This window comes from Haliotis cracherodii, unplaced genomic scaffold (assembly GCF_022045235.1).
Source record: "Haliotis cracherodii isolate W230 unplaced genomic scaffold, xgHalCrac1.p SCAF_37, whole genome shotgun sequence".
Classification (NCBI taxonomy): domain Eukaryota; kingdom Metazoa; phylum Mollusca; class Gastropoda; order Lepetellida; family Haliotidae; genus Haliotis; species Haliotis cracherodii.
Genome location: NW_027266294.1, coordinates 649,256 through 677,112, shown reverse-complemented (window position 1 = coordinate 677,112; position 27,857 = coordinate 649,256). Strand labels below are relative to the sequence as shown.

General features: G+C 42.9%; 1 protein-coding gene across 1 annotated transcript; it reads left to right on the top strand.

Moving 5' to 3' along the window:
* Positions 1-2,126: 2,126 nt before the first annotated feature.
* LOC139477915 (uncharacterized) lies at positions 2,127-17,177 on the top strand. The gene is made up of 8 exons (XM_071260359.1): positions 2,127-2,270; positions 3,696-3,749; positions 4,591-4,875; positions 9,581-9,656; positions 9,998-10,048; positions 13,611-13,624; positions 15,976-16,044; positions 16,473-17,177. The coding sequence occupies exons 2-8, from the start codon at positions 3,710-3,712 to the stop codon at positions 16,958-16,960; spliced, it is 1,023 nt and encodes a 340-aa protein (XP_071116460.1). The 5' UTR covers positions 2,127-2,270; positions 3,696-3,709; the 3' UTR covers positions 16,961-17,177.
* Positions 17,178-27,857: the final 10,680 nt, after the last annotated feature.

The following is a 27,857-nucleotide window of genomic DNA, read 5'->3' as shown; positions in this document are numbered from 1 at the left end:
GAAAATGACCATTTTCCTACGCTTTTGAAATCTGTTACACTATCTGATGTTCCTCCGTCACCATGATGGAATTTAACTAAAGCCCGCATGGCATTATATGACATCCTTACACAAACAAACTAAAACCTGAAGTTTTTATGGATGTTTCCGACCCTATCAAATTTTTCTTTCATGAACTTAATGAATGTATTCCGAAGTCCTCACATAAATAAACTATGGTTTAACAATGACTGCAAACAAGCTAGGAAGGCACGGAAAAAGGCTGAAAAATATTTCCGTCGCCATCCAATGGTACATAATGTAAAATTAAAATGCTAAAGCCCGGAGCACATTTGTACAAAACAAACGCCAATCTTGGCAAAATAATGTATCCAAGATAAATTAACGGACGCCTATGTCGAAGGTTTGGAATATGATTCAGAAAGTCAAAGATAAGGGTACTAAATCAAGCATACGCCATCTTAAAAATTGGGATCAATTTTTAACTCATAAATTAGATTTTGCTAACAAACTTGGTGAAACACTTGGTGAACATTCTTCCTCGGCTAACTATGTCCCTAAATTTCAAAAATACCAAAAGAAGCAGGAAAAGAAACTATGCATTTTAATTTAGGTAAGAGGGAAGATTATAATGAAGTCTTTTTTTCCATTCAGGAGCACTATACTACCCTTGGAAAAGCTTATGACATTTACCGCAGTCCTGTTTAGAAACCCTTTTGATATCATTTGATAAAATCTGGACGTCAGTAGAATTTCCTTCTTCATGGCATGAAGCTGTAATTGTTCCCATTCCTAAACCTGGACGTGATCATACTGATCCTCCCAATTGTAAACCCATTTCATTGACCAGCTGTGTTTGCTAAACCATGGAACTCATGGTCAAGAATATATTAACATGGTACTTGGAATCAAATACCTTAATCACAAATATTCAAGACGTTTTTCATGAAAATCACAGTACCATTGACCAATTAGTTCAAATGTGGTAATTCTTTAAGAATGACATTATAAACAAACAACATACAGTGTCCATCTTTTTCGATTTAGAATAAGCTTGTGACACTACATGGAACACGGTAATTTAAATGATTTACCTGACTTTGGGTTGCGATGCCGTTTGCCTCAATTTATATCCATTTTTGTCCAAAATTGTTTATCATTTTATTTAGCATCAAAATCAACATTTTATCAAAGGTTTTAAACAATTCAATTTATGGATCATTCTTTGTGGATGATTTTAATGTTTTTTGTCGTGTAAAAAACATTCATACGATTGAGAGGCAACCGCTATTGTGTTTAAATACAATCCATAAATGGTGTCTTGAAAATGGCTTTAAATGTTCCAAATCTAAAACAAACTGCATTCATTTTTGTAGAAAATGAAAATCTCACAAAGACCCAGAACTAATATTAGATAACACCCCTTTTAAATTTGCAAAGGAAACCAATTCTTTAGGTATAATTTTCGATTATCAATTAACCTTTCTACCTCATATAAAATACTTTATGAATAAATTCCTGAAGGCCCTAGATTTATTAAAAGTTGTTTCTTATTCTAAGTGGAGTGGGGATCAGAAAACCCTCCTCCAACTATACAGAACGCTCATCCTTTTTAAACTTGATTATGACTCCATCATAAAGCTTCTAGCTTCAGTGGCTGGCGATCTATAGCCCTTTGTATGATGTATTGCTAGGAATGATTCCATACTTGCTTTAAATCTTTTTCTCTGATTTCTGTGTCTTGTTATTTTCCTGTCCTTCGTTGTCAGGTTGTTTTTTAATAAAAGTCTCGATGTATTTATTATGTGTAAGCCTTGATAGTCACGATATTGCTTAAATATTTCCGACAGTCAGCAGTCAGCAGTCAGCAGTCAGCAGTCAGCACTCCCTTAACAGCAAAACGGTGTACACAACACTTGGCACTTGATCCGGTGACTCGAATTCTGACTATGGACCTTTTCCTTGATGCAACACATTTACAACCTGAACGAAGTCTGCACCACCCGGATGTCTTCTAGTATATAGCTTCTATCGCCTTCAGTCTATTCAACTAAGCTGACATTATACAGGCCTACCCCGCAAAGCTCCAGTGCGCAAGCCATACAATTACACTGACACAACTCGGGTGTAGCCCGCCCACCTTCAGTGCACTTGACAGGTATTGACGCGCGTTACCTACCAGTGGAGATTACAGTGCTGAGTGTTTTTTGATTGCTGGTGAACATGTTGGAGGGGCACAAGCGGGGGACTTGATGAGCCTGTGATTTAGGGTAAGCCGACTTTCACTTATAAGTGACAGCCATATTAAACGTGTATATATTCTGAACACACAGCCCCAAATCTGTCGCTGAAATTGTTCGTCGTTCCAAAACCACTTAGTGTAGTTGCATCATGCTAACATCACGACAGATCCATGTTGACATACCGTACGGATTAATATACCAATGTGGAGGACTGAATTATTCAGGGTTTGTCGCGTTATCCCTGACATAGGATTCTTCAGGCCAGACAACGAGAAACACAGTGTGACTCATGGCGGCCATTTTGTGAACTTGAATATGACACCGGAGTGTAGGTACTTGGGAGAAGCCTGTTTATCGCACGTCGCGATATTACGGGAATGCTGCTAACCCGGGGTAAAACTCCTTCAATGGTAACACGTTTCTCCTCTATTTATGTGAGTTTGTTGTTTAAGTCAGCAGTATTCCAGCTATATGACGCCGGTCTGTAAATAATCGTGGCTGGGCCAGGCAATCCAGTGATTGACATCAAGAGCATCAACAAGCTGGATGCTGAAGTTGAATTCTAATCCGGCTCTCAACGGGTCTCTTTCTACTTATGTTCAGTGATCTATTGCTAAGAACTGTTTTAGCAACATATAACTTTCTACTTATGTTCAGTGATCTATTGCTAAGAACTGTTTTAGCAACATATAACTTTCTACTTATGTTCAGTGATCTATTGCTAAGAACTGTTTTGCAACATATAACTTTCTACTTATGTTCAGTGATCTATTGCTAAGAACTGTTTTAGCAACATATAACTTTCTACTTATGTTCAGTGATCTATTGCTAAGAACTGTTTTAGCAACATATAACTTTCTACTTATGTTCAGTGATCTATTGCTAAGAACTGTTTTAGCAACATATAACTTTCTACTTATGTTCAGTGATCTATTGCTAAGAACTGTTTTAGCAACATATAACTTTCTACTTATGTTCAGTGATCTATTGCTAAGAACTGTTTTAGCAACATATAACTTTCTACTTATGTTCAGTGATCTATTGCTAAGAACTGTTTTAGCAACATATAACTTTCTACTTATGTTCAGTGATCTATTGCTAAGAACTGTTTTAGCAACATATAACTTTCTACTTATGTTCAGTGATCTATTGCTAAGAACTGTTTTAGCAACATATAACTTTCTACTTATGTTCAGTGATCTATTGCTAAGAACTGTTTTAGCAACATATAACTTTCTACTTATGTTCAGTGATCTATTGCTAAGAACTGTTTTAGCAACATATAACTTTCTACTTATGTTCAGTGATCTATTGCTAAGAACTGTTTTGCAACATATAACTTTCTACTGATGTTCAGTGATCTATTGCTAAGAACTGTTTTAGCAACATACAAGTCTTCGGTATAATCTTAACAATTGGATGACAACGTGTGATTGATATTTATTTTTTCAGAAGCTGTTGACGATATGCTTGAAATGCTTGGATGGTCGTTGCTGATCACATTGCGTAAGTGCACAGGGTACCACTACATTAACTGCTATGTTTACCCTTGCAGTTAACTAAATGTATATACTTCTTTTAAATGACATGGCAAAGCTACAGTACACATGAAAACAAAGTTGACTTTTGGCTTTCAACCTTTTTATTCGATCAGTTCCAAGCTTCGATACAGATGCAAGTTTCTTTTTTTACCAAGCACGTGTGCGACACTTCGGTAGAACAATGTCACACAGCTGATACAGGAATGATCACTGACAGAAGAGGAAATCCGTTATTTATCACTGTCTTCATACATGTATATATATATACACAGAACTCATCCAGGCTCAGTATGCGGCAACAACTGGGTAGGACAAGATCATCTAGCTGATACATGAATGAAAGAGGGGAGACGTCTAAATCCATAATTCAACCCTGTCTCCATACGATTGTTTTGTGTTACTCGACTGAGGTCGACCTGTCTTATATGTATGCCTCGAACAGTGGAACTTGGTAACCATCAGTAAACCAGGTTCATACTCAGAGTCATGAATGTGAGTGAGTGACTTTGGTTAAACACTGTTTTGAACGACTTGTTATCTTAATGTGGGAGGCAATACCTACGTGGAGCAGGTCTTCGGTGTTTAGTACTGAGGTGAAACCCACGTACACGATGTGGTGCTGACAAACACATGATCAGTGTGAATCTGGGGAACCCATGCAACGTGTCTTAACTCCTTAGATGGCTGGGGCCTCCATGACCCCGATCTATTCACTACTGACAGATATTATCACTAACCCAGTCACGCAAGCTTCAAACTAGTCGGCAATCTGGTAGACATGTATCTTATTTTACTGCTGTTTTCAGTTTCTGCAGTACAGGGTGTCCGAGTGTGCGAGTGGGGCAAGTATGGACACAACTGTGACCGACTATGTTCAGATCACTGTGGACCTCATCCTGCCAGACACCTTCGACCCTGTGACAAATATACTGGGGAGTGTTTGCAAGGGTGTGTTCGTGGTCGGCATGGTGACCACTGTGATCAACTTTGTAGCCCGAACTGCATCAAGGCCACGTGCAATCAAGGCAACGGGGGATGTACCCTCGGGTGTATGGATGGATACAGTGGATATTTCTGTATCAGAACAGCAGGTACGCAAATACAGACAACAGGTACACAGACACAGACAACAGGTACACAAATACAGACAACAGGTTCACAGATACAGACAACAGGTACACAAATACAGACAACAGGTACACAGATACAGACAACAGGTACACTGATACAGACAACAGGTACACAGATACAGACAGCAGGTACACAGATACAGACAACAGGTACACAGACACAGACAACAGGTACACAGACACAGACAACAGGTAGACGGATACAGAAAAAACATGTACACGGTTACAGATAACAGGTACACTGATACAGACAACAGGTACACTGATACAGACAGCAGGTACACTGATACAGACAACAGGTTCACAGATACAGACAACAGGTACACAGATACAGACAACAGGTTCACAGATACAGACAACAGGTAGACGGATACAGAAAAACATGTACACGGTTACAGATAACAGGTACACTGATACAGACAACAGGTACACTGATACAGACAACAGGTACACTGATACAGACAACAGGTTCACAGATACAGACAACAGGTACACAAATACAGACAACAGGTTCACAGATACAGACAACAGGTACACAAATACAGACAACAGGTACACAGATACAGACAACAGGTACACTGATACAGACAACAGGTACACAGACACAGACAACAGGTACACAGATACAGACAACAGGTACACAGATACAGACAACAGGTACACAGATACAGACAACAGGTACACAGAAACAGACAACAGGTACACTGATACAGACAACAGGTACACAGATACAGACAACAGGTACACAGATACAGACAACAGGTACACAAATATAGACAACAGGTACACTGATACAGACAACAGGTACACTGATACAGACAACAGGTACACAGATACAGACAATAGGTACACAGATACAGACAACAGGTAGACGGATACAGAAAAACATGTACACGGTTACAGATAACAGGTACACTGATACAGACAACAGGTAGACGGATACAGACAACAGGGGCACTGATACAGACAAGAGGTACACAAATACAGATAACAGGTACACTGATACAGACAACAGGTACACTGATACAGACAACCGGTAGACGGATACAGACAACAGGTACACAAATACAGACAACAGGTACACAGACACAGACAACAGGTAGACGGATACAGAAAAACATGTACACGGTTACAGATAACAGGTATACGGTTACAGACAACAGGTACACTGATACAGACAACAGGTACACTGATACAGACAACAGGTTCACAGATACAGACAGCAGGTTCACAGATACAGACAGCAGGTTCACAGATACAGACAACAGGTACACTGATACAGACAACAGGTTCACAGATACAGACAGCAGGTTCACAGATACAGACAACAGGTTCACAGATACAGACAACAGGTACACAGATATAGACAACAGGTACACTGATACAGACAACAGGTAGACGGATACAGACAACAGGTGCACTGATACAGACAACAGGTACACAGATACAGACAACAGGGGCATAGATACAGACAGCATGTACACAGATACAGACAACAGGTACACAGATATAGACAACAGGTACACTGATACAGACAACAGGTAGACGGATACAGACAACAGGTGCACTGATACAGACAACAGATACACAGATACAGACAACAGGGGCATAGATACAGACAGCATGTACACAGATACAGACAACAGGTTAACGGATACAGACAACAAGTACACAGATACAGACAACAGGTACACTGATACAGACAACAGGTACACTGATACAGACAACAGGTACACAGATACAGACAGCAGGTACACAGATACAGACAACAGGTACACAGACACAGACAACAGGTACACAGACACAGACAACAGGTAGACGGGTACAGAAAAACATGTACACGGTTACAGACAACAGGTACACTGATACAGACAACAGGTACACTGATACAGACAACAGGTACACTGATACAGACAACAGGGGCATAGATACAGACAACAGGTACACTGATACAGACAACAGGGGCACAGATACAGACAACAGGTACACTGATACAGACAACAGGGGCATAGATACAGACAACAGGTACACTGATACAGACAACAGGTACACAGATACAGACAACAGGTACACTGATACAGACAACAGGGGCATAGATACAGACAACAGGTACACTGATACAGACAACAGGGGCACAGATACAGACAACAGGTACACTGATACAGACAACAGGTAGACGGATATAGAAAAACATGTACACGGTTACAGACAACAGGTACACTGATACAGACAACAGGTACACTGATACAGACAACAGGGGCATAGATACAGACAACATGTTTACAGATACAGACAACAGGTTTACAGATACAGACAACATGTTTACAGATACAGACAGCAGGTTCACAGATACAGACAACAGGTACACTGATACAGACAACAGGTTCACAGATACAGACAGCAGGTTCACAGATACAGACAACAGGTAGACAGATACAGACAACAGGTTCACAGATACAGACAGCAGGTTCACAGATACAGACAGCAGGTTCACAGATACAGACAGCAGGTTCACAGATACGGACAACAGTTACACATATACAGACAACAGGTTAACAGATACAGACAACAGGTACACTGATACAGACAACAGGTACACAAATACAGACAACAGGTAGACAGATACAGACAACAGGTACACAGATACAGACAACAGGTACACAAATACAGACAACAGGTAGACAGATACAGACAGCAGGTACACAGATACAGACAACAGGTACACAAATACAGACAACAGGTAGACAGATACAGACAACAGGTACACAGATACAGACAACAGGTACACAAATACAGACAACAGGTAGACAGATACAGACAGCAGGTACACAGATACAGACAGCAGGTACACAGATACTGACAACGGGTAGACAGATACAGACAACAGGTACACAGATACAGACAACAGGTACACTGATACAGACAACAGGTAGACAGATACAGACAACAGGTACACAGATACAGACAACAGGTACACAGATACAGACAACAGGTAGACAGATACAGACAACAGGTACACAGATACAGACAACAGGTACACAAATACAGACAACAGGTAGACAGATACAGACAACAGGTACACAGATACAGACAACAGGTACACTGATACAGACAACAGGTACACAGATACAGACAACAGGTACACAGATACAGACAACAGGTACACTGATACAGACAACAGGTACACTGATACAGACAGCAGGTACACAGATACAGACTTTGAGTAGAGAATTCTGTTTGCTACAGATGAGGGATACATTACAAAGATTATAACGTCGTGCCATGTGTTTGTTACAAGCGGTGAGGGGGCAAAGTAGCCATGTTGTATTTGTTGGTGGCAGGTGAGGGGAACATTAGACACACTAACTACTAATTTTGTGTTTGTTGGTGGCAGGTGAGGGGAACATTAGACACACTAATTACTAATTTTGTATTTGTTTGTGGCAGGTGAGGGGAACATTAGACACACTAATTACTAATTTTGTATTTGTTTGTGGCAGGTGAGGGGAACATTAGACACACTAATTACTAATTTTGTGTGTGTTTGTGGCAGGTGAGGGGAACATTAGACACACTAATTACTAATTTTGTATTTGTTGGTGGCAGGTGAGGGGAACATTAGACACACTAACTACTAATTTTGTGTTTGTTGGTGGCAGGTGAGGGGAACATTAGACACACTAACTACTAATTTTGTATTTGTTTGTGGCAGGTGAGGGGAACATTAGACACACTAATTACTAATTTTGTGTGTGTTTGTGGCAGGTGAGGGGAACATTAGACACACTAATTACTAATTTTGTATTTGTTGGTGGCAGGTGAGGGGAACATTAGACACACTAACTACTAATTTTGTGTTTGTTGGTGGCAGGTGAGGGGAACATTAGACACACTAATTACTAATTTTGTGTGTGTTTGTGGCAGGTGAGGGGAACATTAGACACACTAATTACTAATTTTGTATTTGTTTGTGGCAGGTGAGGGGAACATTAGACACACTAATTACTAATTTTGTGTGTGTTTGTGGCAGGTGAGGGGAACATTAGACACACTAATTACTAATTTTGTATTTGTTGGTGGCAGGTGAGGGGAACATTAGACACACTAACTACTAATTTTGTGTTTGTTGGTGGCAGGTGAGGGGAACATTAGACACACTAACTACTAATTTTGTATTTGTTTGTGGCAGGTGAGGGGAACATTAGACACACTAATTACTAATTTTGTGTGTGTTTGTGGCAGGTGAGGGGAACATTAGACACACTAATTACTAATTTTGTATTTGTTGGTGGCAGGTGAGGGGAACATTAGACACACTAATTACTAATTTTGTATTTGTTGGTGGCAGGTGAGGGGAACATTAGACACACTAATTACTAATTTTGTGTTTGTTGGTGGCAGGTGAGGGGAACATTAGACACACTAATTACTAATTTTGTATTTGTTGGTGGCAGGTGAGGGGAACATTAGACACACTAATTACTAATTTTGTATTTGTTGGTGGCAGGTGAGGGGAACATTAGACACACTAATTACTAATTTTGTATTTGTTGGTGGCAGGTGAGGGGAACATTAGACACACTAATTACTAATTTTGTCTTTGTTGGTGGCAGGTGAGGGGAACATTAGACACACTAATTACTAATTTTGTCTTTGTTTGAGGCAGGTGATGGACACATGCAGTTTATGTGGATGGTACATTTTGCCATTGTTATCTTTTCGACAGTTTTGTGCTGGAAGAGGTGAGTTTACTTTGTTTGGGTCGGGTTCTAATCTCACACTACTTCACCATTTACTTTATGATCAACTCATTTTGTTCAGCGTAGTTTTGACGTATTTTAAAAAGGTATAATGTTGTACTAGAAGATTTTACTTTTCCGAATACACAGCTATTATTCTAAATTGAGCATGTTATGATCCTTATCAGAAATGGCAATTGTGTTCCAGCCTTAATTCAACACAAGACATGGTTTTACTGCGAAATGTGAATATGTATTTGTGTGGAGTCACCGGAAGGAGTTGGGGAATACGAGGAAATGTCACGCAGGTGCCCTGTGTATTAATAACCACATCTCTTTTGCAGTCGACGATGTAGAAGAATGTTTGACATAGGGTTTACACAGCTTATCAGAAGGTAATTCTCATGAAGACTCGTTCTTTAAAACATGCGGTAGTATCTTCTCTAAATGATTGTTAGTAATGTTGCTTAAGAGGTGGGTGAGTGAGTTAGATTTAACACTGCTTTGGGCAGTAGTTCAGTCATATCACGACGTGTCAGCTTGATGTGGGAGGAAAGCCGGAAGTGATGCAGGTCACAGACGTTTACTACTTTGGTGACACCCACAAGTAGTTGGTAGCAGGACTCTGGAACCGGTTCCGGTTGCGTGCGCATCCAAGATGGCGGCGGGAAGGTGAGAAGGAGGAAGGCAGGAAGGCGGGGAGGTGGTTGCGATTGCGTGTGAAGATGATAGATCACTGAGACGAGCTGATACACAGTCGATGACCCAGCAACTTTGTTGCTTGGTTGATGTTACATCGCTGAAGGATCTTGCAACAAAATTCAACAAATCACGTCATGAGTATTATGACGTGATTGTAAACGTTGAGGTACAAGGTCTCATTCCACAAGGCGATTGTATTGTAGTCGTTCGTCTAAATTAAAGTTGTGAGTGGTGATCACCTTACCGCTGTCCAAAACTGCTTCTCTCCGTGATACAAGGCCAACTGAACCATGCTCATGATGATCACTTCATATATCACCATGATCTGAGCAAAAAAGACGACTTTGCTGCGGGGTAACGTCATCCCAAAACAAGACCAAGGGTAGTGTCGACTCTGTGGATGGCATGGTGCAGCAGCAACAGCAAGGGGAGGTTTATTGCTGTACACCCATATGATGCGATGGGGTGGCGTTTCCAACACCACGGGGCAGTGCATCTGCTCCATACATGATTTCACAAAGGAACTTTTTCCAGATCCCGTGGGTCCCGCAATGTACATCGTAAAACGGTGTCATAGGGTCAAAGCGGAGGTCATGACCTCTACCTCCTCACCATGCGACGTCATCCTCCTGTGTTCGGGTGGTGACGTGTCTCTTGTAGATGAATTTCGTCAAAACTGGATGGCAACACTCAACAGTAGTACCCGATATATGATGTATAAAGAATATAAAACACTGTTTGAACCTGAAAGATATTTGAGCATTTACTATGGCAAACATGTACGCAGTGGGTTTTTTAAATTAAGATGTAACGTTTTACATCTGATGGCAGTCTATTGAATCATGTTTACGTACATATGTACATATGTGTATGTGTCCTGTTTGCAATATGTCTTTTGAAGATGAATATCATGTGTTGCTACTGCTACCGCTGCTGCTGTTGTTTCTGCGGCTGCTGCTGCGGCTGCTGCTGCGGCTGCTGTGGGTGCTGCTGCTGCTTTTGCTGCTAGTGAGGGCAGTGCTGCTGTGGATTAGGGTTCAGTCCGCCGTGTTGTTTTTTGTTTTTTAGGATCTGGTAGAGTGGATGGTTCAGCCTGTTTCCGTTGCGTGTTTCCCTTTTCCACACGTAGTCCCACGTGAGGCATCCAAATGGCATACCCCGGAGGCAATGTTGCCACGACGGCCTTTACCTTCTCAATTCTCACGTACAAGGCACTCGATCTCAGCATCTATTGATGCAGAGCTAACTGCTCCTCCATGATGTCCGGCATCGGTCATCAGACTTTGAGGTTGTTCACGGTTTAGAATGTCCTCGTACTTGTCCCCTTTTTTCTGTTTGAGAAAGTAGCAGTAGTTATCCCAGGGGAACATGGTGGAGTTGCTGCTTGGACCGTTCAGATGGCGGTCGTATTTAAATGCACTGAATCCCTGCTTCCTGATTGGTGGAAAAATCCGACCTTCTCATTGGCTGGTTTCTGTCCCACACGGCAGCCAGTGTGGCACACCCGTTGTTTTTCTTTTCCACAGGGTCAGGCTTGTACCATGGGAGAAAAAGCACAACAGCGTTCTACTAACCAGAGGGCAGCCCAGGGCAGAGACGGCCTCTGATTGGTCCAAAACCCAAGCCTCTGATTTGTCAGAATTGATCTCTCGAAGAGGTTATGTTGATCCACTTTCGGTCCATGGGTTCATGGCTTCACGGATGGAAAACGTCGGCCAGATAAAACGCCGACAGCCAACACAGCGTGAGGAACATCATGAAAAAAATAAATAATGGCCTCGTCTCTGTATCCAAAGTTGAGCATGTCTACAGGCAGCGCTGCCGTTTCATCGTAGACGATCCATCGATTGTCGTAGACGGCACGGTAGTCTTTTCGGGTGGGTCGGGTCACAAGATCGTTCCCATGCCGAGGTCCTTTACGAATGATCTGATGGGGGTAATGCAAGCTGATTTTCTCCCCCTTCTTCCCAGGCCGTTGCCCCAGTATCAGTCCTTTCATTGTGTCAAAGTTGAGACATTGTTGGTTTCTGTAATTCAAGGTGAACCCTCGCACTTTGCAGGTCATGCGCGTTCCATCGGGTCTTGGGGTCATTAACTCATAGGCATAGTTTTTGGGACCTCCTGACACAAACGTCTTGATGATGTTTCCGTTCAGTTCGTCTGTAAACTCAGGGCTGCTTTCTTGGGATCGATGAATGTAAACGACGCTGTACAATGTCCTTTTTAACCACGATTTCACTCCAACCACGTTTTTCAGATGGTGGTCACCTGATCATAGCCTGTCGGGATGTGCTACGTGTACTAAGGTCACAACCATGGTGGCATCGATGTTAAGGCCTTGGTTTGACTGTTCGACCTTTTGCATGGCATGCAAGATATCTAGGCCATGGAGATCTTCAATGCGACGAAATGGAATCCGTATGGCAGTGTCCAAAGCGGGGTGTTCGATACCTAGACCAATACGATCGCCCTTCTGGCCTGAGATCTGTCGATAGAAATCCTCATCCTTAAGTTCCACAACATGATCGTAGCGCAAAGGTGATCGCCACTCACATACTTTAACTTAGACGAACGACTGTCATTGTACTACCATACGATCGCCTTGTGGAACGAGACCTTGCACCTTTACATTCACGTCATAATACCTGATGGCGTGATTTGTTGAATTTTGATGCAAGATCCTTCGGCGATGTGACGTAAACCTAGCAACAAAGTGTGGGACTGTGTATAAGCTCGTCTCGGTGATCTATCATTTCCACACGCAATCGACACACACCCTGCACACCCTCCCTCCTCCCTCCCTTCTCCCGCCTTCCGCCTTCCCTCCTCACTCCTTCCTCCCTCCTCCCGCCTTCCGCCTTCCCGCCTTCCCGCCTTCCCGCCTTTCCTCCGCCGCCATCTTGGATGCGCCGAGCCGCCATCTATGAGGCGCACGCTTCCCGGAACCGTAGGTGCCGCAATCTTTGATGCGCACGCAACCGGAACCGGAAGTGCCCAGTTCCAGAGTCCTGCTACCAACTACTCCCACAAACACGGTTATGGTGCTGACAAACCTAGAATCATGGTCAGTGATGTGGGATTATACGATAATAGGTTTTCGACATGCATGAGGGACACTACTTTGCCACGCGGAAAGGGTGCAATTCTGCCTAACAAACTGTAACGTCTACGACGGCAGAGCTGACCGTGTCCTCGTATTACTTATAAACACATCAGTATTGCAGTTGTCTTACCGCCTCTTTTACTCTTTTTCAGGAATCCAAGGTCTTGTAAGTGATATTTTACTTTTCATATTTTACTTGAAGCCTACTTAGACACACACAATATACATGTATGCACCTAATCTTATCTAGTCTGGTGAACTGTTTGGGATGTGGACGTTCTTGTTTCCCATTGTACGACCGCCTCTGCACTATTGCCAGAACCAGAATGTGACGGCAATGTCTGGTTTCTTGTCTGGGAATCGAGCAAAGGGAGTTCATTATTTCGCAGAATATTTAACTTGGTATTTTCAATCATTCATCTATCTCTGACTGCAACGTAATCCACCATTAACTCAGACCATCCTCCAGGACAGTCAGGTGCATTCAACACAATAATCTTCAACATAAAAGTTGTTGCAATGAGTTAAACTATATGACGTGGGTGCAACCTAACAGCCTTCACGCCACAAGACATTGTTATATTATACATTCATATACCGTGCTGCAGCCAAGGACATCTAGAACACGTTATATGAATATGGCGGGAACATGCGTATCTCAATAAAATTTGAAAGTGTTTTATATTATACTTAAATGGTGGGAGCATGTGTTCTCAATTGAAATAGTAAAGTCTCGTTTGCATCTCCCTGGAATAATGCCAGAAAAAGAAACTACTTCAGTCCGTTCAACGAATATGCAACTCATAGATGCTACACATAAATACACACATTACAGCCGTACTAAGTCGACAACTCAAATACACCGGGCAGACCGGGCAGACATCAGACAGGCCTCTAACAGGCAGATCCAGTGTACCTACGCCCAATGGAGACCTGCACGTGTATATCCCGGATCGCTTCCTGACAGTGACGCCATCAGTGACGTATGGGTAGATGCAGATGGGAGCCACCCATGCCAACATTGCTAGAACCGATGGTTGCTCCCGTGTTGAAGTAACTAACTGATGCAACGTTACAGACAGACCAGGCAGACATCAAACAGGCCAAGAACAGACAGACCCAGGGTAACCACGCACAATAGAGACCGGAACTTGCCTATTTGCATCTCCCGAGTTGCTTCCTGACAGTGACATCATCAGCGACGAATGCTACTCAGCTACTAAGGGCTGAAGTGATTAGGGCTTACAGGCCTTACAGAGGACGGTTATTGACAGTGCAACCTGGTCGCCAGAGAAGGGCCCGGACTGTACGTCGTTGGCGGCGACGTGAGTGGGAGAGGATCTTCGTCACTGATAAAAGCCTCTTATGGCTGCTCAGAGCTGATGGAAGACAGAGTGTTTAACGGGAGAACTAACGGTGGCATGTTTCGTTCAGGATGTCGCCCGTATTGTGGACGGGGTGTTATGGTGTGGGGAAGAATTAGTCGTCATTAACGGAAAACAAAAAAACAAAAAAATACCACCAAGATACGGACCCCAAAAGTTTCTTCCTCTAAACAATTACACCGAAAGGTGTTTTACCAACACACAGGCACACTACAGGTAACGCAGTAAGGTACCAATAAGATGGCATCCCATAAGCCTCAATTGCAACTACACACACAGCACACATTATGACCAAGACAGGCACCCCCCAGGTCCCTATTACTGCCACACATATATTTATTTAGGCTGTGTCGCCGTTAACTCTGCCCACATGCATGGATCCTAGAGAGACTGTGGCATTGTCGCATTGTTCCGTTGTTTTGCTTGCAAACACAAGCAAAAAGTATTAAAATTAAGGTCAAAATGTGTCCCTATGTGTCATCACTTTGATAATATTGCGTTGTCTAGTTTCCCTTTTTCATTAATTTTCCATCTGAGCATGTGTAGTACAAGTGTGGAAATAGTTTTACTACTTTACAAACTCCGGGGGCATGGGTTCCAGTGGTTCTAAAACCAAAGGCCAATGTCAACATGAGTTACTTGTCTTAAAATGAAAACAAACATTTGATCGTTTCTTTCGAATATATTCATAATTATATCGATATTGTGGGTGTAATTTACATACGCCAACGTGCTGTCACTCTTTGCATGTCTGTTTCATTGTGTCCTGGTCTCCAACAACTTCTCAAACTGATGAGGGGACACGGTTGGTCCATTCAGTGTTGGCGGCGCACTTCGCTGTACAGAGTTGCGTCCCCTATATGTAACAGAAAACTATGATCGTGGGTTCGAATCACAGCACCATACACATGTACTCTTTCGGGTTTTCCTCAAGCTTTAATATTTACGATTAACCAATCACTGAACTACTTGATATTCATACCTCTGCTACAAACATGTTTAAATCTTATTCCTGAGTGAACATTATAAGTGACAAAACCTGTGTCGAATGGCAGCAAGTTGTCTCAGGCTAGTATTTACAAAGCTTATAATAGGTTCTATTGTTTCCAGACTACCATATTCTCCGTTTCAGCCTCGAGTGACCCGAGTCAGGATCTGAGTCGGAGTCGGAGGGAACCACAGATTTCCACTGCTTCACACGGTAGGTGGGAGAACCCAGCCGACAGAAAGCTCACTCCTAACCCCTCCCTCAAACAGTGTATTCAATTAACTACCTGATGTAAAGCAATGTAATAATAAATATCATAGTATCCTTAATTTCAAACAGCAATTGAAATGACAGTGTCTGACTATAAAGCTCAGTCCAACAAACGTTAACACGCTCCAGCCATACCCAGAATATTGTTACAACTAGAGGATTTAGAAGAGAGCATTAAAACAAGTGTCACGTGAATATATTATTCTAAGTTAATTACATAAACCATTTCCCACATTGTATAGTGTTGCCATCCACACAGGAAGTGGTTCATCATGTATCGATGTTCCTGTCACGTGTCAACACTTCGTGTCAACACAGTAGATGTATGACAAAGATGTCTGGATGTGTACAGAGTTTACTTTGTGTTACAGCGACTCCATCACAAGCAGAACGCGACCTCTTCCGCGCCAGCAGGGCCGGAGACCTGGAGGAGGTGAAGCGGCTCCTGTTTAAGGGTGATGTCAACGTCAACTGTAAAGTGGTGACCTGGACACCGGTGATGTTGGCAGCGTACAGCGGACACAGAGAAGTGGTGGTGCTCCTTGTGATTAAAGGAGCCGATGTGTCACTGGTGGACGTTGACCGTAACAACATCCTTCACTTGGCCAGTTGGGGTGGAGACATGGAAACGGTGAAGTTTATCTTGTCACTGAACGTGGTGGACATCAACGCCATGAACGGCTACGAGCAGACAGCGGCCGGCTGGGCCAGACACTGGGGACATCAACACGTGGTGAGACTGCTGGAGTCACGCGGCGGTCGGCCGGGCCAGACAGTGGAGACATCAACACGTGGTGAGACTGCTGGAGTCACGCGGCGGTCGGCCGGGCCAGACACTGGGGACATCAACACGTGGTGAGACTGCTGGAGTCACGCGGCGGCCGGCCGGGCCAGACACTGGAGACATCAACACGTGGTGAGACTGCTGGAGTCCCGCGGCGGTCGGCCGGGCCAGACACTGGGGACATCAACACGTGGTGAGACTGCTGGAGTCCCGCGGCGGCCGCTGCCAGACACTGGGGACATCAACACGTGGTGAGACTGTTGGAGTCCCGCGGCGGCCGCTGCCAGACACTGGAGACATCAACACGTGGTGAGACTGCTGGAGTCCCGCGGGGGCCGCTGCCAGACACTGGAGACATCAACACGTGGTGAGACTGCTGGAGTCCCGCGGCGGCCGCTGCCAGACACTGGAGACATCAACACGTGGTGAGACTGCTGGAGTCCCGCGGGGGCCGCTGCCAGACACTGGAGACATCAACACGTGGTGAGACTGCTGGAGTCCCGCGGCGGCCGCTGCCAGACACTGGGGACATCAACACGTGGTGAGACTGCTGGAGTCCCGCGGGGGCCGCTGCCAGACACTGGAGACATCAACACGTGGTGAGACTGCTGGAGTCCCGCGGGGGCCGCTGCCAGACACTGGGGACATCAACACGTGGTGAGACTGCTGGAGTCCCGCGGCGGTCGGTGAAGTCAGTGTGGTGTTTGTGTAGACGATGAAGGAGGACGGAGTTACTGGGTGACGTGCTGTGCCGTTCACGTCGTCGTGTTATGTGTATAAAGCCCCACCCACCCTCAGTTTTGAAAGTAACTGGTAATGTAAACACAAGCGAGTGTCGAGAGAAGCTTTTTGAAAACCGTACGAAAACAAAGATTGTCAAACTTGAATGACAAAACTTGGACACCAGAAATGGCTACATATCTAGAGATAAGTCAATAAATTCTCTTTCGTGTTATCATAAAATATCGAATCGGTCGTATTTGGGTGGCTGCTTCATGCACAGTGGGCGGAGCGTATTTACGGTTGGGATATTAATAGCAAAGCACATGGCCATGTGTACATGTGACACATTCGATGCATTTGTGGTCAAAGTGTATTGTGGTGTATATATTTACGGAAGAACAGCAGCCAACAACAGTTTCGGTAAATTAACAGTACGATACATAAATACGAAATCGACGTCAGTCACACAAGTTTTAGCAACAAGATTTCTTCATCTCAATCAGAAAATGGCATATAGCTGGGTAGTTAAGGCTAAAATGTTTAGTTTTGGTCACTTGCATTCAACAGTTACACCACACAATATTCAGATTATTTTTTTTAAAACTTATAGACTGAACAAAAAAAGAAACGTTAGACTTTATTTTAACCAATATTTTAAATTATCAAGATGGTGTAAACTATGATATAGTGTATAGTACATAGTGTTGTGAGTAGATATCAACAGAAATCGGTCACTGAAACATTATCAAACCCGTGTTGGGTATCAATCGGAGTAAGTGAGTGAGTTGGGTTTAACGCCGCTTTTAACAATATTCCAGTTATATCGCGGCGTGTCAGCTTAATGTGGTAGGAAAGCCCGAAGTGATGCAGGTCTGAGACGTTTACCACTTCAGTGAAACCCACGAGCACGGATATGGTGCTGACAAACCTAGAAACATAATCGGGGCGAACCGGGATTCGAACCCAAAATCATAGGTTTCTGGCGTACCCAAGGGATGCAACTCTGCACAGCGAATCACGGCGCCTTAGACGACTGGGTCACCCGTGCCCCGCATCAATCGGAGCTCATCCGGGTCTCGTTGACGTCACTAATGGCTGGGTTTCATGTTGTGGAATGTTATTCCACTCTGCCAACAAGGCAGTTTCAAGTTCCCGGATGTTCTGGGGCTTATTCTGACATCGTTGCACACGTCTGTCCAAGGGGAGCCCCACAAATGTTCAACTGGATTCTGTCTGGACTTTGGTCTGGCCAAGACAAGACATCCGTTAACCTGCAGGAAATCTCGTGTTGTGCGTGCGGTGTGACTTGTGACGTTGTCACGCTGAAACGTCACGTCGGCGTTGGCGTTGAAGTAAGGGACAACCTGTTGAGCAAGAATCCTGTCCCTGCAGCGCCACGCATTCAGATTTCGACGAATAGAAACAAGAGCTGCCTCAACATGTGTGGATGTGTCACTTTAGTTCTTTTATGAGTGCTTCATTTAATTCTCTACTTTCTTTGGTTTGTCCGGGTTCAGTAAGTGCAAGGCCAAGCACGTGGATGTAAACAGAATAGGAAACGAACTTGTGTACAGGGCCCATAAAATCTGGAGTGAGTGAGTATGGTTTTACGCCGCTTTTAGCAATATTCCAGCAATATCACGGCGGGGGACACCAGAAATTGTAGCAATGTCGGGATTCGAACCCGTGTCCGGCGTGACGAGCGAACGCTTTAACCACTAGGCTACCCCACTGCCCCATACAATGTGTAAGTATTAACAAAATATATAAGTAACAACATGTTAATCATAACCAGCAATGCTATAACAAATGTAAATGGTGTAAAAGGGTATAATTCTTGATGAAAATGTTGAAGTGTGTATCACAGGAAAGCAATGGTGTTATGATAATAACATGTACTTACTACCTTAGTAACAAGTTGCAATATTTCACATTTGTTTTTTATTATAGCTTGTACCTGTCAACATTAAGCCTTACAATTGAGGGGCCAGTAAAAGAATTGGAAGAAAATACATAATATCGGTCACAAGACTCAAGATTGAATCAAGAATGTATGAATCATGAATGTATGAATCAAGAATGTATGAATCAATCTATGCTGATGTCTAAAATATATCATTCACGACAGTGTACAAAATTATGTGTCAATGGCCAAAGTGTATCACCTACAGGAGCTATGCGTATCCGTCTGCAATTCCAGCCCAAACCATTACACATCCAGCTCCTCCAAAATGATCTCTCAGGAACACAAGCGTCAGTATAACGTTCATCCCTGTACGCCCGATGTCGACTGTCAAATCTGGAGAGTGAAAAACACGATTCGTCACTAAAGAGCACCCCCTGCCATCCACGTCGAGACCAACGCAGATGAGCACGAGCCCACTCTCGACGTTGACGTCGATGACGTTGTGCTAAAACTAGCCCAACGTATGACCATATTGTCGCAGCCGATTCTGTGGTTCCTTGAGAGGTCAGTTGCTGTGAGAAAAGGATTGCGTAAATGTGACGTCACAATTAAACCGTCTGGAGCTGGTGTTGTCGCACGTGGACGACCACGTCTCGGACGATCAGTGGTTACTGTAGCTGCATTGTGACGCCTCCTCGGACGTTGTACTGACCACGGACGCACCAACTAGTCTGCTTGCGTGCAACATTCCGATGGCTCTGTCACGAACATTCTTGGAGATTCTTGCCATGTGTTTTAAAGGTAGTTTTGGGGGGAAATAATGTGTTTACGGTGTTTTCTCGTGTTCTGACAATTCCCGTCAATCATAACCACTCACCCTAACATTCACGCATACGACATGATGCCCGAGAGACGATCATGTGTTTTGTATGTTTTTAGGATTGTGATTTTGATAGGAACGTTTTATAATTCTCAATTAACTGTGCGGGTTTGATACCCGACCACGCTTGTCTTATCTTTCAACTACGTTACTGCAGAGAAAAAATAGAAATATAGTTCAATTAAATCATTTTAGAAATCGGACGTTTCTTTTGGGGTTCAATATATAATTAAACAGATCTTCTACTAGTGTTTAGGAAGAAGCCTTACTTAATATTTCTTAGCTTGACAAGAATATATGAATATGTCACGTGTGTCCACATAACAATGCACATAATCAACTGATTAATAAGAACATAAATAAACAAGATGTATTGACCTCCATTCGGCCTGTCTAGATAACATTGCACTTCCGAGACAAATCCAATACGCATACTAGTATTCTAAGACAATATTAATTATGGATTTATTTTTCTTTCACATAATTCACACACAAAACGGTGTTTAATCATTAGATCCACTTGTGTCCCATGTATTTTTTATTCGGTGGATTTGGAAACACTTGGCGAACAAGTTTCAATACACAATCTGGCATCACTTCCCATCTCATCCCACATGTGCTCGATTGGTGAGAGATCAGGGGAGCGAGCGGTCCAGGGGATGACATTCACGTTGTTCTGTTGAAGAGAATCCTGAACAAGTCGAGCAATATGAGGCCGGGCGTTGTCATGTTGAAAGGTAATGCCTGGGCCATGACGACGCAAAAACGGTAGAACAACAGGGCTGAGGATCTCGTCGCGGTAGCGCTGACCGTTGAGATTTCCCTCTACCACTTAAACGGGTCCTCTGTCTTGCTGTAATCCCACCCCATATTATAACGCTGCCGCCCCCGAAACGATCTTCTTCCATGACACAATGATGGACGTAACGTTCACCTCGACGTCGGTACACTCGAATCCGTCCATCGCTGTGGCTGAGGTGAAAACGAGACTCGTCAGCTTGGTGTGTTGGCTAATTTAGATTAATGTATTATCCTAGCTTACATGTAGCTTCAAGCTGACAACGTGAGTTTGATCCTACACGCGGCGCTAATTGAAATCCGAAAAAGTGCGCCCCGTAAAGTGCATTACTCCCTCACTCAAATAGATGCGTGTTGCATAATGTGACAGTGTGATGTTGTTATTGCCAATGGATGGGAAATCCCCGCGACGTTATAGGGAAACACATCACTATTTCTATCTCAAATAAGACATCATTGGGAAACACATCTCCAACACAAATCAGTTCTCAGTCAGTTACGATAGGTATCGTAGTTGTACAATCAGGTTTATGATAGTTTCGAAAATCAATCTTATATTAAACTTACGATCTCTTCATCTTTGAACGTAAGTTAGATAAGATAAGCTAAGATATATCGTAGCTAAGATCGTTTCGAAAATCTAGACCCACCATCCGCCATCTTGCCTTGACACAGCCTACTCCTGAAGGCCCCGCATCGTTGAATTCCAACATTTCTTAACAAATAAATAGGTCGAGATTGAACACCAACAAAACAGTTTAGATTTCCGAGGTGAACTAACATGGTTACACCGAAGTGGTAAACGTCTGAGACCTGCATCACTTCGGGCTTTCCTCCCACATTAAGCTGACACGCCATGATATAACACACAGGCTGGACGCAGTCGTAAGCATAAACGATCTCACAAATATATATATCTAATAATATACAGTAAACTACGGTTATAACGAACTGACGGATATAACGAACTCACTTTTTGGTCCCGACTACTTGCTGTAGTCATGCTGTATACTAGTATGTACTTATAACGAACTACGGTTATAACGAACAAAAATTAGAAGTCCCGTTGAGTTCGTTATAACCGTAGTTTACTGTAGTTATCCTTGACTTTTATAGTACCTGGCAGTTAGTTTCATTAGATGTTGTCGACAGACCTGCAGAGCCTCCTGTGTTATTAAGGTGAGGTGAAATGGGGTTTATCGTCGCGTCCTAGATTATTGCACTTATATAGCGACGTGCATGTGTTTATACTAGTCCGGACTGATGCCGATTTATAGTGCTAGCTCACTGAGATACCATGCCGCAGTTTAACATAAATGCCCCACTCAGACACAGTATACTGACTCCGAGCCGACCAGTCCTTGTTTTAGCCCCTTAATGCCGAGCGCCAGACAGGGTAAAAACAAGTACCATCTTTTAACGTCTCTCGGTATGACGCGGCCGGGGATCGAACCCCGGACCTTCCGCTCTCAAGGCGGACCCTCTACCGCAAGACCACGGAGGCGTTCTTGTGTTATTAAGAGCTAATATTAGTAGGTAACTAACGCATTCTACAGAAGGCCTGGGTCTCTATATATACGGAGTCCAGTGGCAGATACTTCACTCTGCCACGAATACAGACTTAAAGGGACTCAGCGGCCTTCTCTCTGTTTTAAGGTGATAGCCGAGTAATCAGCTCTACGAAATTAATTGTGACATACGTAGCAAACGGGACCATGCCCACACAGGAAAAAATATATAAAATATTAACATACCTGTGCTAATAATGAACGAATTGGCACGTGACGTGGTAGGGGCCGCACAACACGTGGCGTTGAGCATTGGCTGCATGTAGACGTCTGACCGCCTTTGCCGTGACTCGTACTCCTGTGGCGTGCCTCGAACTCCTGTGGCGTGCCTCGTCCTCCTGTGGCGTGACTCGTACTCCTGTGGCGTGCCTCGTACTCCTGTGCCGTGGCTCGTACTCCTGTGCCGTGACTCGTACTCCTGTGCCGTGACTCGTACTCCTGTGGCGTGACTCGTACTCCTGTGCCGTGACTCGTCCTCCTGTGTCGTGACATATACCCCTGTGCCGTGACTTGACTCCTGTGCCGTGACTCGTACTCCTGTGGCGTGTCTCATACTCCTGTGGCGTGACTCGTACTCCTGTGGCGTGACACGTACTCCTGTGGCGTGACTCGTCCTCCTGTGGCGTGACTCGTACTCCTGTGGCGTGACTCGTCCTTCTGTGGCGTGACATATACCCCTGTGCCGTGACTCGAACTCCTGTGGCATGACTCGTACTCCTGTGGCGTGACTCGTACTCCTGTGGCGTGACTCGTCCTTCTGTGGCGTGACATATACCCCTGTGCCGTGACTCGTACTCCTGTGGCGTGACTCGTACTCCTGTGGCGTGACTCGTACTCCTGTGGCGTGATGAGAGTCTGTAGCAATTTGACTCGCCGTTTGAACTCGCTTTCGTAGAGCCAGGTTTCGGATTAATCGATCCTGTACTCCTGTCGATCCTGAACATTTTGGCTTTCTTGGTACCTGTTCCAAAGTCTGATAAAACATTGAACGTTTTGGCTAATTGCTAGTTCATACACAAACAATGAGTAAAATCAAGTAAACTGATTGATAAGCAGAGTCAATAACATTTAAGAACGTATCCAGCATTTTGAAGAAGGAGGGGTCCGAAATACAAAATATCAAAATCCTCTCTCAGTGTGTGTGTGTGTGTGTGTGTGTGTGTGCAGGGGGGGGGGGGGGGGCACTACTCGAAATAACGAGAAAAAACTTGAAATTTCGAGATAAAAGTTGAGTTAGCAGGAACAGACTCTAAATTTCGAGTTTTTGACAGTTTTGAATTACGAGAAAGCAATCAAAATTATGAAATTATATTAAATAGGACGAGAAAAAATCGACATTTCGAAAAAATACACAAGTAATTGAAATAAAATGAAATTTCGATTTAATATAAACTTATGCTCCAAAGTGGCACCATTGGCTGTCGATGCTGTCAAATGGACAATCCCCTCGGCCCAGGGTATGCATTTTCTGGTGTTAAAGGATTCCGTCCGACGTGATCACCACAATCATATGCACGTCGTACTTGTTCACTATAGGAAACATCAAGTAATCTAAGTTATCCATACTATCTATAAGTGAAATATTATTTAAACAAATTTAAAAAGTATATTTTACAGGAATTATGCAAGGGAGATGGAAAGAATACACTTTCTCACTATTTAAGGAATTGTTTTGAGGAGACTGACCACCCGATCCCTTTAGTCGCCTCTTAGGAGCCTGGACAAGCACGCTACGGAACCAGTGCGGGGAAACTAATTTAAATATGTGTCAGGTATGTCGTGTTCGTCCAACTTCCAAATGCCTATCAAAGACTTCATTTTGGGAGCCACATATTGAAAAAGTACATTCTAGTTCATCAAAGCTAAGGTAACGAGATAAGGGAGGAGTAGGGTGTGTTTCTTGTACCGTGCGCCCGAGCAGCGTCAAACCCATACACGTTAAAGGCCAAGCTAGTAACGTGAAATAATCATGGTGCATGACAAATGTTGTTATTGGCTGATATGTTGTTGTTGTAACCTGAATTAATAAAATGCGTTAATTTTTTATGACAATAATGAAAGGGAGCCTGTGAACAGTCTACCGGGGTTATTTCACGGGGTTCCAGCGGTGTTAATGAATCGAACACAGTAGGGGAGGTAACTGTAGGAGGTAAAACAGACAGTGAAACATATAAAAGTGGAACTAATGAGTGAATATTGCATTCGAACGAGTATTTGTTTCTTCGGAATGTGTTTGTGCTAATATGACGTGCTGAAAAACGTTTTTTCTCATTCAAATTTGTTTAAATTTAAATTTGAAAAACAATGTAATTTTCTTTCAGATATTATATTATTTAAGATATTGTATTATTTTACCAATTTCTTTCCTAATTCATAACAAGATAAATCCCCATTTTTATCTCATTTTGCTATTCTAGCCTTTCAGTGTTCACAGCGGGAGTTCACAGCTTCTTAAATATTTTGGGGAAATTATTTCATTGTCAATTTATTCTGATGAGCAAATAGTTTTCCGCCGTGTTGATGTGACGCATCACAAGATTTCTTGTCTACCTTGCGGTGGGGATACACGAGGATGGGGTCAACTATCAAACAAGGGCAAATCCAAAGGTGCGACTATGTTTGTAAATCCTACAAGGACCTAAACTTGGCACACATTGTTGAGTCCGTGAAACGACATTTGATATTGATCATGTGAATAATTAAAACAAATATTGATGTCTGTAACTTGTTTTCTATTACTTACATCCTTTTTAGGTACAATAATTCCTAGTGAGCACTCCAACATCGGGGGCGGTCGGGTAGCCTAGTGGTAAAAAAACAAACTCACTCACTCACTCACTTACTCCAACATCCGGCCGACGTTGGTTGTAAACCCGCCGAATGCCGAAATCTTTTTTCTGACACACATTTTCATAAGATCTGAAAAGTGAACGTTGTGCGAGAATTGCGCTCACGCGGTACTGGATCTACCTCCGGCTATAAACTTACGCAGAGATGTAGAATATTAAATTTCCCATCCAATGGTGTATATTTAACTGCAAATATTAAACCGGTTTGAATAAAAAAGACACTCATAAGTGTTGTCCGAAAATTTATTCTGAGTTGAAAAACAGCAAATTTCGTACACCGAAAATGTACGGTGCGAAGATACGTTTCAATTAGCAGCTTTACGGAAACTGTGAGCGAACAGAATACTGCCTAATATCTGAACGACATAAATATATATTAAATGGATTCATATGCTTATGTATAACGTTATAATTCAATACATGAAATAGCCTGCCGTAAATGACGAAAACTGATTTACAAACGTACAACGAATAGGGAGCATAACTCCGCTATTTTCAGCGCTAGTTTGCTGTAACTCAAGTCATTTGGTGAGAATTAGCTGTTGACAAGGACTATATATTTTCGTGGTGTTTTGTTCACGAGGAACCAAGCTATTCCAACACAAATATCGATATTGAAATTGTATACGTTTATAGTATACAAACCCCCATAAGAAATGATGAAATCGTACTTCATAAAACAGGAAGTAATAGCGAAATGGATGGCCCTAACTCACCTATAACTCATATCTCATAACCGGTATACGTGAAACGTGTTTTTCTAAACACTATCCAATATGGCGGAAAGTTTGTGTTCGGATTTGCGTATTTTCCAAAACATTCTTAACAAGTCTAGGGTTATCGGCGACGTTTTGGAATGATCACTGGTAATTTGATAAAAGACCGTGATCACTAATGTGCTATTTTTGAAATTCTTTTTTCCCAGTAAATGTCCGAAATTTAAATTTCAAAACATGTGGTAAATAACGCCGTTATTGGTGATTTAATAATGTGTACAAAATGGCGACATTTACAATGTACCAGTCCTAATTTTTAGAGGTCATGTTCAATAGTTTTGCTTTGCCTGAATTGCCAGTTGATGATATCGCAGAACAGAGAATTTCCCACAGTATTTAAAACTGTAAAGTGTATTTGTACATGTGTGCGTGATGTATGCTGAATTTTATTTGACTTCAAAGTGAGGGTTGAAGAGGAGAGACATATCTAGCCGGGCAACAACAGCAATCGACCGCCGTCGGCATGTCGGCCTCTGTATTGGCTGAATCAGCTGCTGGGCCGATGCTCGTGAAGGACACTGTCCCATGTGTGGCACAAAACATTTACAAATTGAATATTGATACAATGATTCTGTGAAAACTCAAAATGTTAACACATTCACTGGTCATTTTGGCGGCACATAAAAAATCCTACAGATTGAGAGAAAATACGGACTGGATTCGTCAGATCTTACAGTTCTTTTAACATAATAAAACATACTGGCAAAAGTTCAATGTCTCAGTAGTAGTCAGTACGTTTTCTATCGTTGGTCCAAGGTTTTCGAAACATTATTCAAGGGAAGCTACTCTTGCAATAGTGGATGCTGTTGCTCACGCGCGGTTCAAGCAGACGACGCTAAAGGATATCGCAGCACTTGGATAACATATTTTGATTTGACAGTCGTAAGTGGTAAGTGCTTACATAGCTGGTTTGTTTATGGTTTGTTCAGCTCATTTTCAAAACTTACACTTGAAAAAAGAAGCTTTTCATTCAAAATTCGATGTTTTGAATGCGATATTTGCATCAACGATGTTACGATCTATCGAATTGTACCAAGTTGTACATACCGAAGATGCCTGCATTTTATGTAAAATCGCTATCTGAAATTTCTTACAAGTCGATTCCGTGCTTTCAAATAGGTTTTTGTTTCCTTGTGGTCTGTGACTATATTTGTCGTAAAGGGCGACTAGCGTGATGTGGGTTGTCAGGCTCGCTGACGTGGTTGATGCATGTCATCGTATCCCGACTGTGTGGATTCATGCTCATGATGTCAATAACTGGATTGTCTAGTCCAGACTCGATTATTTGCAGACCGCAGACCGCCGTCATATAGCTGGAATATTGCTGAGTGCGGCGTTAAACAAAAACAAACAAAACAAACTACTTTTCATAGCTCCATCTTCTCCATGGCTGAGACGACTGTCACCAGTATGTAGAGAGTCCTCAAAGTGATTTGTTTGTTTGTTGTTTAACGCTGCAAAAAAACTACTTA

What these genes read in the sequence shown, in the direction of transcription:
- LOC139477915 (XM_071260359.1), top strand. Translation starts at nt 3,710, where the DNA reads ATGCTTGAAATGCTTGGATGGTCGTTGCTGATCACATTGC. An exon ending in GTCGTTGCTGATCACATTGC is followed by an intron (nt 3,750 to 4,590) that starts GTAAGTGCACAG and finishes TGCTGTTTTCAG; the next exon opens with TTTCTGCAGTACAGGGTGTC. An exon ending in GATTTCCACTGCTTCACACG is followed by an intron (nt 16,045 to 16,472) that starts GTAGGTGGGAGA and finishes TTTGTGTTACAG; the next exon opens with CGACTCCATCACAAGCAGAA.